This window comes from Lepidochelys kempii, chromosome 6, assembly GCF_965140285.1.
Source record: "Lepidochelys kempii isolate rLepKem1 chromosome 6, rLepKem1.hap1, whole genome shotgun sequence".
Lineage (NCBI taxonomy): Eukaryota > Metazoa > Chordata > Testudines > Cheloniidae > Lepidochelys > Lepidochelys kempii.
Window position 1 is genome coordinate 12,578,152 of NC_136385.1, and position 15,178 is coordinate 12,593,329.

The 15,178-nt window shown below is 56.0% G+C and overlaps 1 protein-coding gene across 3 annotated transcripts in view; it reads right to left on the reverse strand.

Annotated features, from left to right (window-relative positions):
• Positions 1 to 5,114: 5,114 nt before the first annotated feature.
• Positions 5,115 to 15,178, reverse strand: part of RAB15 (RAB15, member RAS oncogene family) — a 29,745-nt gene continuing 19,681 nt past the window's right edge. For 2 of the 3 annotated variants that reach the window (XM_073346703.2, XM_073346704.2), the window contains exons 5-7: positions 14,442 to 14,531; positions 14,117 to 14,182; positions 5,115 to 8,448 (exon numbers count right to left, since the gene is read on the reverse strand). In XM_073346703.2, coding sequence (XP_073202804.1) covers positions 8,290 to 8,448; positions 14,117 to 14,182; positions 14,442 to 14,531 — 315 coding nt within the window. In that variant the 3' untranslated portion in view covers positions 5,115 to 8,289. Of the gene's footprint in view, positions 8,449 to 13,692; positions 13,780 to 14,116; positions 14,183 to 14,441; positions 14,532 to 15,178 lie in introns of those variants that run through there. The other variant, XM_073346705.1, reaches the window with a different exon arrangement.

Below are 15,178 nucleotides of genomic sequence, written 5' to 3' on the forward strand. Positions count from 1 at the left end.
CTTTGCTTCAAAATTTGGTGTATTGTGATTTTTCATTTCATTTTATAGTATAACAAAATCATTAAACCCTCTTGTAATGTAAAGATATATAAACAAACTTTTTAAAATGCTTTTAAAAGTCGTCAGAATCGGGGCTGGGCCTCAGGTTCCCTGTCTGGCCCCGCTGCTGCCTTAGGAGGCGAAGGTTCGGCTGCTCTGCACAACACCGCTGGGGAATCCAGGAATCTCCCCCACCGCTGGCACCAGGTCAAATTTCCCCCTTCCCAGGGCTTGGCTTTGCTGGTAACGCCCAATTGAGGGCACAAAGCTAAGCTCTGCTGCCCGTGGCGTTTTCTCTACAGACCTGCCCAGCGCTAACAGTCATGGGAAAGAGAAACAGCACCTTGAGTTGGATTTGCACTTTCCTGCTCTCAGGCCAGACCAGGCCAGGGTGGGAGGGGGTGACCTGCAAAGGCCTCGGGAAGGTTCTAGTCCTGACTGTGCCACTGACCTACTGGGTGACCTTGACTAAGTCACTTAATCCACCCGGTGCCTCTCTCATGAAATGGGGCTGCTCCTTCCCCACCTCCCAGGGGGCGCAGGGGTAACTCTGTGACTGAGGGTGACGCACTCAGATACTCTGTGGACGGGGGCCTGGCAAGGCAGTGGATAGATGGGGCTTGTGCCGGGCTTGCATCTGGATGAGGTATTCAGAAGGCCTTAAATAACAGACAGGGGCTGCTGCATGGGCTGCACACTGGAAACTCAGCTGGTGTCTTTGCAATGAGCTGCCGAAAGTCCAGCAGGTGAGAAGGGGGCGGGGGAGGGCCCTCCACTCAGACAGGGGAGAAGGGTTGGCTTGAAATTTCACCCGTGCCGATTTGATTCCAATGGACACAGGGAAGAAAGGAAGTGTGCGTGCAAATGCATGCTTTGCCTTGAGATATGCGCACTCTTGCTGGGTGAGGCAGAGACCCGAGGAGCCCACTGGGGAAACCAGACTGTATGTTCTTGGTCTGTAGCAGTGAGCAAATCAAATGAGCATGTGTAATGCTTTGCATCTGTCGCTCTCAAAGCAAGACAGTATCATTACCCCCATGGGGAAACTAAGGCACGAGGCAGGGCCTTACCCAGAAGGCCAGTGACAGAGCTGGGGCTTGAACCCAGGGCTCCTGAGGCCCAGTCCAGTGTTCTAGCTGCTCACTACGCTGCCTCCTAGCGGTAAATTGAAGCTCAATCCTCTCAGGGGTGGGGGGTGGCCCCATCCTTGTCAGAGCCCCACTGGTGTGTGTGTGTATCCATCCGCCCAGGCTGGCTGGGCGCGGCGCCCACAGCAGGTTCTGAGGCTGGCGGGCAGGCGGGCGTCTCAGAGGGCAGGGAGCAGCCCCTGGCAGACCCAGCCCCGGCCCTTGGCGGCTCTCCGAGGCACCTGAGCAGGCTCCTTCCCACAGTGGATCCCTTCGCCACAGGCAGCACCCGTAAGTAATAGCTGGGTAGGGAATTGGTGGGGGCAGGGCAAGGCAGGGCCCTGCAACTCGAGACACCTCAGTCCTGCCACCTCCGTGCCTCCATTTCCCCTCCCACCCACCGTCTACGGAGGCTGTAAGCTCTGAGGGGCAGGGCCCGTCTCTCACTGGGTGTCTGTGCTCGGCCCCAGGCCCAGTGTCCACATGCTCCTGGAACAGTAGTGGGGGTATTGATGGTAAATGGGGCAGGATGTAATTGTTTATAACAGGCCCCCTGCCCTCCCTCCCCCACCGCCGCCTAGCTTCTTCTGGACTCCTCCCGCCGTGCAGCACAGTCGCGGAGAGCCTGACCATCCCAGTGGGGGGCCCTGAGTGGTGCTATTACTGGGCACACGGCCCATCTACTGTGGGCTTCCCACAGCCCCCTTGCTGCCCCTGGCCCAGCAGTGTGCAGATGCCACAGTGAGGGGCACAGCCTCATGGCAGAAGGCAGAGGTTAGATTAGACTAGACAGCATGGGAGCTGGGCATGGCCCCCTGGCACGCTCCTCTCCATGCCCCTCTCCTCAGCCCCTTATCAAGTCTCCACACATCTGACCTCTTCTAGCTTCAGGGCTCAGATGTGGGGGAGAAAAAGCTGAGGGCCCTTCCCAGAGCCACCCACCCACTGAGCCAGCTCACATTAGCCAATGCCGCTGATCAAAACGTGAGCAGGTTTTCTCGGGGCTCTCCCTGTGGGGCTGGAACAGGGCCACACTCAGCTGACTGGGGAGGGCATATAACCCTTCAGCCAGGTGGTGTCGGCAGCAACAGGACAGGGTCAGTATCTAGGGCTTCCTCTTCACAATACAAAACAGAACCGGCTCCAACCCCACCCCCTGATCTGGGAAAACTTACCAGGGGCCTTTGCCTCAGTTTCCCACCTCCTGGTGTGAAAGTCCAAACAAACGTCCCTTTAACAGGCTGTTCCCTTCTAACTCTGCGGCATCCCGTGCACCCCGAGCAACACCCCCCACCCTGCTACCGCCCCCTCTGCAACGGGCTCACTGCCGCTGCAATCTCTGCCACGGGCAGCTCTGCCACTGTTGGTACTTGCTACTCACTGCTACTTCCACAATGCCGTGTTTCTGAGACCCCCCAGCTCTTCATGATTTCAGCTCTCGCTGGCTAGCGAGGAATCTCTCTGCGGGGCTGCCCTTTCGTCGCCTTTCACTACAACGTCACCCCCTCACCATGACTCAGCCAGAGCCCCTGCACTTACTCATCAGAGATCTCAGCTCTACCCATCACTGCACAGAACCAAGGACTCTCACTTGAGTCCAATCAGCTCGGTCTTTAAGCACTGGAAAGGGGAGGGTCAAATTGCAGCTCAGCCTACGTCTACACGACAGTGGAACTCCTGGGGCTGGTTTGTGCCAGTTGACTCAGGCTCAGGGCATACAGTGTAGCATTGGGGTGGGTCCCAGGCTCTGGGACCTCACGAAGCAGCAAGATCTCTGGCCATCAGCTCTACACTTCAATTAAACAGCCCCTTAGGCTGAACCAGCTGTCACAGGCCAGCCCCAGGTATTTGCCAGCCCTGTAGTTGTACCCTGAAGCTCAAACCAGAAGACAAACACCCAAGTAGAAACCCAACAGCCCATACACTCATCTTCAGTGGCACTTGGCATCCCTACTGCTGGCTTTGCATGAGAGGTTCAGCTTAGGGTGACCTCCCAGGCAATGCTAGGCACAGTTCTGCTGTCCTTTCCTCATACACAAATCAACCACATTTTGTTACCCCTGGGCTCAGTAAAGTGATTTATAACCCCAAACCAGCCAACACCAATCATTTCCTAACGCAGCTCTGCCCCTGACTGCCGAGGCAGAGTGGGAGTGTCTATGCAAATCCCCCTGGGGTTGCTGGATGTCAGGGGAGAGCTCAGCCACACCCTGAGCAGCTAACCAGTGAATGGGAGAGACATTCACAATCCTCACAGTGCTGGAAGGGTGAAGCTCACCCCCCACGGGAGATAGATGGGGGCCAGCTCACACCTCTCCAAGCTGCAGGGCTGAGCAGAGGATGGAGGTTTTTCTTGCGGCTACCTCAGCTGGAGCCGGACTGTAAACGAACAAGCTCAGATGCTGGCACCGCAGCCAGCAGCTTGAGCGAAAGTCTGGGCCAGCGCATGGCCGGGGACTGGCTGGGCCTGAGGCTGGCCCAGCTCCCTCCGTCGCCCCAGTGCTGTCCTGCCAGGCTTGCCTCCTGCCTCAGCTTCTGCTGCCATGGGCAACAACACCCCGGGGGGAGGTTCGTGTGGTTCGCCCCCCCAACACACACACACACACACTGCCAGGAGTGGGCTCTGCTCCTGCTGCCAAGGCAGAGGGTCCAGCAAAGGGTTTTTTTTCCTCTAAGAGCCAGACTAGACTAGGCCCGGGGTGCTGGTGGGAGCTGCAGCTCACAGCCAGCCGGGGAAGGACAGCTGGGTGAGCCAAGGTGCTAGCAGGCCACCCCTGTGGCTGCCCAGGGCTCCGCCCGTGTGCCAGGCAGGTGTACAAGGAGCTCAGCTCATTTCCCGCAAGTGGACGTCAGCACATGTGCTCTCAGCGGGGCCAGTGCCCGGAGCTCTGTCCTGCTGTCACCTCCGGGGCCGGGGAACCACAAACCCTGCTGCAGCAGCTGGTGCCTACGCCCGGCTCCCAGGAGCTCTCACTTACACGCCGTAGGAGACCCAGGGTCAAGGCTTGCTTGGGAGCCAAAATTCCAGCTCCGCCCTGAGTTTCAGCACAAACAATTGCCCCTGTGTGCTCAGCCCATCTGACACCCCACCCTCAGGGAAAGGGAACACCCTTGGGTGCTTGTCCTGGCCCCCCCCAAGGGAATGCCCCCTAGGTGCTCAGCTCCTCCCGCCCCAGGCGGAAGCAGCTGGAATTACTGACAGTGGGATCCGATTGCCGGCCCACCGGGTCCTCGTGCAGCTGCCTGGAACCAGAGCCGCCCCTGGGGCAGGGGAGAAACCAGAGCCCACGCTGACAAGGGTTTGACATCCGACTTTATCTTCTGGCTGCTGCTAGTGCCCATGGACAGCTGCCCCAGGCCACTGCGGACACAGAACAGTGCGTTACCGTCTGTAGCATCCAAGCCTGGGGTCAGTCCTGGCTTTGCCCAGGCGGGGTGGGGCGGGGCGGGGCGGGAGGGGGGGAAAGACTCTTAGCCTGCACTTGCAGAACATCTCACAAGACGGGGTGGCTCCAGGCCAGACTCCCGCCTGCGTTACCGACCCTCTGTGCCACCCTGCTGGGCAGAGCTGGCCAGTGCGGACAGACAGCTCACAGCTACTGCAGAACCACGGCAGCTCTGTCCCCACCCCCGTCCATCTGCCAGCTGGCCACGGGCTGGCAAGGAACAGCTCAACGCACCGCCTCGCAGGGATATGCCTTACAGGGCAGCTGCAGTGCCCCAGGGCACCCCGGGGCCAGGAGAGACGTGCATATCAGGGCCTGCACTGTCCACCCAGCCCCAGAGAGCAGCTGGCGCCAGCAAGAGGCAGCAGCAGCATCTGGCCATCTGGGTGCCCACCTGGGCCAGGCCCTAAAACTCACTCCAGTCCCATTCCTCCTCTCAGGGCTCCGCCTCCAGGTGGCAAGACCCCAGAGAGAAGCGGCAGGAATGAGGCAGCTCCCTCCCCACTTTGAAATCACCTTTATTTTGTAAACGTTTGTGTCTAAAATAATGAACTCCAGGAATAGGTCACAGGAGGCCCCCCAGGCGGGCAGAGGGCGCCGCGGGCGGAAGGGGGACACATACAGCCGAGGACTCACGGGGGCAGCTTTGTGTTTTCAAACAGGACCTCAGGACGGGATGCACAGACAGTCGCTGCTGGAGACAAAGATCCATGGCTAACAGGACATGGGGCAGGCAGGACGCCTGGCTCAGGGGGCCTTGCAGTATCCATGCACCGGAGGAAGCCTGGAAGAGTTGGATCGAGGAGCTGGGAGCATTTCTCTAGGAATCTGACCGCCCATAGCGCAATCTTACTGCCACCCGGCATCAGGGTAACTCACGGTGCTCTGCACCGAGCCAGCTCATCAACACAGCAGCTGCAGAGAGGTTTAGACCATCGCCTCTCGGTCCAGCACCAGCAACAGGACCTACCCAGGCAATGCCTAAGAGAAGCAGGCCCGCCGCCCCCCAGAGCCAAGGCTTCCTGCGTGGGGCAGTCAGTGCTGCTTTCGCGGATACATGGAGCCCCCCAGAAGCCATGCAGCTAGGGGAGAGCGAGCCGGAGCCTAAAGACCTCTGGCAGCAGCAGCTCCCAGCTCGGTTCAGAGCGCAGCCTTGAGGCTGAGTGCGGAAATACACGGGTGGATTCCTAGATCCCTGCTGGATGGGGCGACCCCAGCAGGAAGGAAGGATCTGACGGGCGCCCTCTCCCCCTCCCCCAGCAGCATGCTCTGCCCCCCTCCACTGCCCGTTGGCAGGGGCACGGAGTGAGCCTTCGCCTGCAGCATTCTCCCCTTTGCAGCGCTCTGCGAGCCCCTGCTCCCCCCTTGTTTCAGATGAGGGCTCCGGGGCGCCTCGCCAGCAGCGAGCGGCCCAGGGAGGGGCAGCGAGCGGCCCAGGGAGGGGCAGGAGAGCTGAGCCGATCGCATCCCAGCCCTCTGGCTTCAGCACCTGCTTTCCTGCAGGGCTCCTGAACCTGCACTGCTGCCCCACGTCCCCACTGGGTTTTACGGAGAGCGCCCCCTTGTGGTGGGACAATAGGGTGGACTGCAGCAGGCAGCGCTCTCCCGGGCCTGCCCTGCCCAGGGCCTCAGATGACCAGGGATGGTGGGGGAGGGCCATAGCCAAGGCCTCTGATTAGCCCAGCAGCCCTCCTCGAGCAGGGCATGTGGAAGACACTCAATCCTGCCCATACATCTGACACCACCTTTGGTGTAGTGGATAACTGCCAGCACGGGCACAGAAAGGGTTAATACTTGCAAAGTGAGACCCCCACCCCCATCCCTCCTGAGGCTCCCACAATCCCCTGCTTCTCGGACACCAGAAGGGGGAAGGGGTGGAAAATAAAGAGCATTTTGTGGGGGCGGGGGCACAAACCCATTTCCCGGCTGGTTAAGTGGTGTCTGCCGGCTCTGAAGAGCCTCCAAAGAAATGGACAGAGGGGCAGAGCGCAAAGCAAGCAGGGTCTGTCTGCCAGCCGGGCACTGGCTGGCAAGGAGCAGCGCCAGCAGGGATATGCCTTACAGCTCAGCTCCCAGTGGCATGGACAGGACAGCCCCCGTTTCACTGCCCTGCGTGTAAATGCAGGCCACCCTGCGGAAGCTCCTGGACGCAGGCTGGGAACTGGACTCAGAACCATGCAGTGCAGAGGCTCAGTCTGGCACGGACCAGAGATGCTCTCTCACCCCCTGGCTGGGCCAGGCCCAGTCCCACAGGGAAGATGGCAGATCGGACTCAAGAATCTGGGAACATGCCAAGTGCACCAGGCCTTGGGCCGGCCAGGCAAGAGCCAGGAACAGGATGGGCTGACCCAGCACTGGCTCTAGATCTCTGCCACGTTCTGGATGGCCGGCAGGGCGGGCAATAAACAGGTGGCAGACAGCTCCTCCGGGATCCAGCCAACTGGACACGTGGCCTGAGTGACTCGTGACGTGACTATCCTCGGCCAGTCCAGAGCGGAGGAAGGCCTCGGTGTACGTCCTCCCAAGGGGTTCACCTCTACCCGGGCCTGTGGGGGACACGGCCAAACAAACCTTCAGAGATCATTAGCCCCCTGGCCAGGCTAACGATCCCAGGGTCTGGCATCTTTATGCCTCCCAGCCCAGACAAGCCGAGACAAGCCAAGGGACACCTTCCACTAGCTGCCAGAGCTCTCGGGAGTCTCTGGGCAGTACAGCAGTGACCCCATTAGGGCCCAGGATGGCCTCAGAGCCCACACTGGCACTGAGCAGCTGGGGACAGGCCCGCGGGGTTACATGCCATGCCTCCTCTCTCCCGCTCACTCACCGGCCTCGGGGAGCCCAGCAGCTGGCCACAAGGCCCCTATACCCAGCATGGGCACCTAGAGGAGTGGCCCCATTCGCAGGGGCACTGGCCAGCCGCAGCTCCCGCCGAGAGCCGGAAGGGATCAGCCTCTTGGGAAGGCCAGCCACTTCCCTGGGGCTCCCGGATTCCTGTCTGGGCACCAGACGGCAGGAAGCCGAGCAGGTGCGGAGAGTTTGGCGGAGGTTATTGCTCCCAGGCAGCCCCAGAGCCACCCAGCGCACGGACAGGCGTCTGCGGCAGCGCTGCTCCCAGGCGGGAGCCTTCAGGCTGGCGACACTGGGGACACTGGCAGAAGGAGGCAGAGTGTTTGCGACAGCCAGAGCTGCATGTCCACAAAGCCCCTCTATGAAGCCACAGCCGTGGATGCCCCACCTGAAGAAGGGCACGTTGGCAGTGGAAGGGCAGGAGAGGTGATTCCCAGAGTCTCTCTGCCCACGTTACGTGTGGGGCCAGGCCTGGCACTGGCTGCCCAGCAGTCCCGGCCACTTCACTCTGCAGCAAAATGGAGTTCTTGCGAGCACAAGGAAGTGATCCCTGGATAGTGCAGCCAGAGTCGAAGCCCAGCCGGCGCCTGTGGGTGCCTCCTAGGAAGGCCGCACGCGAGGCTGATCCTGCTCCAGTTGAGGGTGGGGAGGACACCACAAATGCACCGGGACATCTGGCACACACAGCACGTCGGAAGGAACCTACAGAGCACAGCAGACCCGGGGGACAGCAAAGGAGACACACCAGGGAGCCCGAGGAGAGTCCAGCAGCGCAGGGAGCGGAGCAGGCCGGTGGCAGCGTAGGGAGACCCGGGCAGCAGAGGGGCCCTTCAGCACCAGCAGGCTTTGGGAGAGTTCTCCACCCCCTCGGGTTTGCACTCCTCCTCCTCCAGCTCAGCCAAGTTCAGTTCGTCTGCTGCATACGAGCGCAGCCCGTCCAGCTCCTTTCTGTGAGCCTGCAGGACCAGCTCCGTCAGCCGGGTGAAGGACTGCGGGAGAGAGCCCAGCATTAGGCGCTCTGGCCAGGCTGGCAGCACCCCCTCACCCTGCCCTCCTCCAGCCCATGCTACTGTAAGGTGCCAGACAATAAGGCTGGCACCTGGGGGATTCGGATGCTGGTCTCCCCATCTTCCCTCCAGGACCTCCAGCTGGCTCTTGGTGCTATTGTGATGCAAACAATGGAGAGTTCCTGACATTCACCATTGTGTTCTCATTTCATCCCACTCTTCCACATCCCCCTTCCTGCTCCTCCACCCATCCTGGCTCTGACCAGAGAATGCGGGCAGAACTTACTCCACGCTATCTACAGGGCGAATAGTAAGACGGCTCAGATGACTGGAAAACAAGGCAATACCCTGACTTATCAATGGATTCCAACCCTGGTTGGTGAACGTGGGAACGAGGCAGCTGATAGCCTGGCCAAAGCTGAAAGTTCAGGAACTCAGGTTGGACTGAGAGTTGAAGACATTGACACCCTATCAAGGGAAATGTTGGCTGAAATTAATGGTCAAAAGATGACAGATCCGCTGACTAATATCAGAGCATCTCGGAAAATCGCATCCTCGACCATGAGATTGTGGACAGGAATGAAAATCGATAGAGATGGGACCACGATATATCCACTCTGCAAGAAGTGTTGGGAGCAGACTTTAATACCTGCCCACGCTTTGGAATGTAGCATAAACTCTGGCGAGTCAAGTGTAACAGTATAATACAAGGCAAGCCAAAAAAGACTTTGAAGAAGAATTAGCAAAAGATAAAAACAATTTACTGTTAATTTTTGTAAGTACATCAGGAGCAGGAAGCCTGCTAAACAGTCAGTGTGGCCACTGGATGATGGAGGTGCTAAAGGAACACTCAAGGAAGACAAGGTGATTGCAGAGAAGTTAAATGAATTCTTTGCATCGGTCTTCATGGCTCAGGATGTGAGGGAGATTCCCATCCCTGAGCCATTCTTTTTAGGTGACAAATCTGAGAAACTGTCCCAGATTGAGGTGTTATTAGAGGAAGTTTTGGAACAAAATGATAAACTAAACAGTAGTGAGTCACCAGGACCAGATGGTATTCACCCAAGAGCTCTGAAGAAACTCAGACATGAAATTGCAGAACGACTAAGTGTGGTATGTAACCTACCACTTAAATCAGCCTCTGTGCCAGATGACTGGAAGGTAATTAATGTAACAGCAATTTTTAAAAAGGCCTACAGAGGCAATCCCAGCAGTTATAGACTGGTAAGGCTAACCTCAGTACCGGGCAAATTGGTTGAAACTATAATAAAGAACAGAATTATCAGACACAGAGATTAACACGATTTGTTGGGGAAGAGTCAACATGGCTTTTGTAAGGAAAATCATGCCTCACCAATCTATTAGGGTTCTTTGAGGGAGGCAACAAGCAGGTGGATAAGGGGGATCCAGTGGATATAGTGTACTTGGACTTTCAGAAAGCCTTTGACAAGGTTCCTCACCAAAGGCTCTTAAGCAAAGTAAGCTGTCAGGGGATAAGAGGGAGCGTCCTCTCATGGATCAGTAACTGGTTAAAAGATAGGAAGTAAAGGGTACGATACTGCAGAAAAACTTGAGTGTCTCTGGATTAAGTTTAGAAGTGTGAGCAACAGGAGTGATGTAGTGGTGGGAGTCTGCTATAGACCACCGGACCAGGGGGATGAGGTGGATGAGGCTTTCTTCCGGCAGCTCGCGGAAGCTACTAGATCGCATGCCCTGGTTCTCATGGGTGACTTTAATTTTCCTGATATCTGCTGGGAGAGCAATACAGCGGTGCATAGACAATCCAGGAAGTTTTTGGAAAGCGTAGGGGACAATTTCCTGGTGCAAGTGCTAGAGGAGCCAACTGGGGGGGAGCTTTTCTTGACCTGCTGCTCACAAACCAGGAAGAATTAGTAGGGGAAGCAAAAGTGGATGGGAATCTGGGAGGCAGTGACCATGAGTTGGTTGAGTTCAGGATCCTGACACAGGGAAGAAAGGTAAGCAGCAGGATACGGACCCTGGACTTCAGGAAAGCAGACTTCGACTCCCTCAGGGAACGGATGGGTAGAATCCCCTGGGGGACTAACATGAAGGGGAAAGGAGTCCAGGAGAGCTGGCTGTATTTCAAGGAATCCCTGTTGAGGTTACAGGGACAAACCATCCCGATATGTCGAAAGAATAGTAAATATGGCAGGCGACCAGCTTGGCTTAACAGTGAAATCCTAGCGGATCTTAAGCATAAAAAAGAAGCTTACAAGAAGTGGAAGGTTGGACATATGATCAGGGAAGAGTATAAAAATATTGCTCGGGCATGTAGGAATGAAATTAGGAGGGCCAAATCGCACCTGGAGCTGCAGCTAGCGAGAGATGTTAAGAGTAACAAGAAGGGTTTCTTCAGGTATGTTGGCAACAAGAAGAAAGCCAAGGAAAGTGTGGGCCCCTTAATGAATGAGGGAGGCAACCTAGTGACAGAGGATGTGGAAAAAGCTAATGTACTCAATGCTTTTTTTTGCCTCTGTCTTCACGAACAAGGTCAGCTCCCAGACTGCTGTGCTGGGCATCACAACATGGGGAATAGATGGCCAGCCCTCTGTGGAGAAAGAGGTGGTTAGGGACTATTTAGAAAAACTGGACGTGCACAAGTCCATGGGGCTGGACGAGTTGCATCCGAGAGTGCTAAAGGAACTGGCGGCTGTGATTGCAGAGCCATTGGCCATTATCTTTGAAAACTCGTGGCGAACGGGGGAAGCCCCGGATGACTGGAAAAAGGCTAATGTAGTGCCCATCTTTAAAAAAGGGAAGAAGGAGGATCCTGGGAACTACAGGCCAGTAAGCCTCACTTCAGTCCCCGGAAAAATCATGGAGCAGGTCCTCAAAGAATCAATCCTGAAGCACTTACATGAGAGGAAAGTGATCAGGAACAGTCAGCATGGATTCACCAAGGGAAGGTCATGCCTGACTAATCTAATCGCCTTCTATGATGAGATTACTGGTTCTGTGGATGAAGGGAAAGCAGTGGATGTATTGTTTCTTGACTTTAGCAAAGCTTTTGACACGGTCTCCCACAGTATTCTTGTCAGCAAGTTAAGGAAGTATGGGCTGGATGAATGCACTATAAGGTGGGTAGAAAGCTGGCTAGATTGTCAGGCTCAATGGGTAGTGATCAATGGCTCCATGTCTAGTTGGCAGCCGGTGTCAAGTGGAGTGCCCCAGGGGTCGGTCCTGGGGCCGGTTTTGTTCAATATCTTCATAAATGATCTGGAGGATGGTGTGGATTGCACTCTCAGCAAATTTGCGGATGATACTAACCTGGGAGGAGTGGTAGATACGGTGGCAGGTAGGGATAGGATACAGAGGGACCTAGACAAATTGGAGGATTGGGCCAAAAGAAATCTGATGAGGTTCAATAAGGATAAGTGCAGGGTCCTGCACTTAGGACGGAGGAACCCAATGCACAGCTACAGACTAGGGACCGAATGGCTAGGCAGCAGTTCTGCAGAAAAGGACCTAGAGGTGACAGTGGACGAGAAGCTGGATATGAGCCAGCAGTGTGCCCTTGTTGCCAAGAAGGCCAATGGCATTTTGGGATGTATAAGTAGGGGCATAGCGAGCAGATCGAGGGATGTGATCGTCCCCCTCTATTCGACATTGGTGAGGCCTCATCTGGAGTACTGTGTCCAGTTTTGGGCCCCACACTACAAGAAGGATGTGGATAAATTGGAGAGAGTCCAGCGAAGGGCAACAAAAATGATTAGGGGTCTGGAACACATGAGTTATGAGGAGAGGCTGAGGGAACTGGGATTGTTTAGTCTGCAGAAGAGAAGAATGAGGGGGGATTTGACAGCTGCTTTCAACTACCTGAGAGGTAGTTCCAGAGAGGATGGTTCTAGACTATTCTCAGTGGTGGAAGAGGACAGGACAAGGAGTAATGGTTTCAAGTTGCAGTGGGGGAGGTTTAGGTTGGATATTAGGAAAAACTTTTTCACTAGGAGGGTGGTGAAACACTGGAATGCATTGCCTAGGGAGGTGGTGGAATCTCCTTCCTTAGAAGTTTTTAAGGTCAGGCTTGACAAAGCCCTGGCTGGGATGATTTAATTGGGTATGGGTCCTGCTTTTGAGCAGGGGGTTGGACTAGATGTCCTCCTGAGGTCCCTTCCAATCCTGATATTCTATGATTCTATGATTCTATGAATAAATGGTCATTTTCAGAATGGAGAGAGGTAAATAGTGGGGTCCCCCAAGGATCTGTACTGGGACCTGTGCTGTTCAACATATTCACGAATGATCGAGTAAAGGGAGTAAACAGGGAGATGGCAAGGTTTGCAGATGATACAAAAATACTCAAGACAGTTAAGTTCAAAGCCGATTATGAAGAGTTACAAAGGGATCTCACAAAACTGGGTGACTGGGCAACAAAATTGCAGATGAAATTTGATAAATGCAAAGTAATGCACATTGGAAAGCAGAATGCCAACTATACATATAAAATGATGGGATGTAAATTAGCTGTTACCACTCAAGAAAGACCTTGGAGTCATTGTCTAAAAATAATCCGCTCAATGTGCAGCAGCAGTCAAAAGAGCTAACAATGGTAGGAACCATTAGGAAAGGGATAGATGATAAGACAGACAATATCATAATGTCAGTATATACATCCATGGTACGCCCACACCTGCAATACTGTGTGCAGTTCTGGTCACCCCATCTCAAAAAACATATATTAGAAATGGAAAAGGTGCAGAGAAAGGCAACAAAAATGATTAGGGGTATGGAGCAGCTTCTGTGTGAGGAGAGATTAATAAGACTGGGACTTTTCAGCTTAGAAAAGAGACGACTAAGGGGGGGAAGATGACAGAGGTCTATAAAATCACAAGTGGGATGGAGAAAGTGAATAGGGACGTGTTATTTACCCCTTCACATAACACAAGAAGAACCAGAGGCACCCAATGAAATGAAGAGACAGCAGGTTTAAAACAAACAAAAGGAAGCATTTCTTCACACAACGTACAGTCAACCTGTGGAACTCGTTGCCCAGGGATGTTGTCAAGACCAAAAGTATAACTGGGTTCAAAACGGAACGAGATAAGTTCATGGAAGTTATCTCCATCAATAGCTATTAGCCAAGATGGTCAGGGATGCAACCCCATGCTCTGGGTGTCCCTAAACCTCTGACTGCCAGAAGCTGGGACTGGATGACTGGGGATGGATCACTCGATAATTGCCCTGTTCTGTTCATTCCCGCTGGGGCACCTGGCACAAGCCACTGTTGGAAGACAGGAGACTGGGTGAGACGGACCACTGGTCTGACACAGGATGGCCGTTCTGATGTTCTTACTGTAAGGAAAGTGAAGCTATTTAGGGTTGGACACCTTGGATCATTCTGTTACCAAGGACCTTGTATACGTTGCCAAATTCATTCCAGATTCCTGGCCTGAGACAACGATCGTGGGACAAGACAATAACAACTCTGGGAGAACAGCTGGTTTCTGACCCGGGCCAAAGAAGAACTCCTGGGAGACTGGTGGGGCCAGCTGAGGGATCAGCTCAAAATCCAGTCTGGAGAGAGCAGGGGAAGCCACCCGCTCTGGGCTCTTTTCCAAGCTCTGCCCGTCTGATGGCAAGGAAAGAAGCCCCCCCGCCCTCCCATCTCAGAACACTGCTGGGCTCTCACCTCCTTAATGTTGAAGTTGGTGCAGGCACTTGTTTCGTAGAAGTCCATGCCGTACTCCTTAGCCAGCTGGAAGGCAAGAGAGTCTCTTAGACAGTCACCGAGCAGGGCACCGATTGCCAACCTCAGTGAAGACAAGTCCACCCTCCCCCTCCAGACATGCATGCTCGCTTCTGAGTGCTGGGAGCACGCAAGCAGCTGGAGGCCGACCGGGGGTAGGGTGGGGCCGGGAAGACAGAGTCTGTGGGCTGTGGCCCCCACAAAGAGCAAGGGCAAGGGCACCCATTGAGGGGAGCAGGACATGCTCTGCACTGTGAGGCCCGCTCACCTGCAGGCCTTGTTCCCTGCCCACTTGTCTCTTCTGCTCCTCGTCCGCTTTGTTCCCAATGAGGATCTTCTGGACCCCGTCCGGTGCATACTGGGGGGGAAGGGAAAAATTGTTAGCCCAACACAGCATGCACTGGGGCACTGCCCAGCCCTCCCATAGCTCCAGCACAGGGCCCCGGGGCTCCCAGCATGCACTGGGGCACTGCCCAGCCCTCCCATAGCTCCAGCACAGGGCCCCGGGGCTCCCAGCATGCACTGGGGCACTGCCCAGCCCTCCCATAGCTCCACCACAGGGCCCCGGGACTCCCAGCATGCACTGGGGCACTGCCCAGCCCTCCCATAGCTCCACCACAGGGCCCCGGGGCTCCCAGCATGCACTGGGGCACTGCCCGGCCCTCCCATAGCTCCACCACAGGGCCCCGGGGCTCCCAGCATGCACTGGGGCACTGCCCGGCCCTCCCATAGCTCCACCACAGGGCCCCGGGGCTCCCAGCATGCACTGGGGCACTGCCCGGCCCTCCCATAGCTCCACCACAGGGCCCCGGGGCTCCCAGCATGCACTGGGGCACTGCCCGGCCCTCCCATAGCTCCACCACAGGGCCCCGGGGCTCCCAGCATGCACTGGGGCACTGCCCGGCCCTCCCATAGCTCCACCACAGGGCCCCGGGGCTCCCAGCATGCACTGGGGCACTGCCCGGCCCTCCCATAGCTCCACCACAGGGCCCCGGGGCTCCCAGC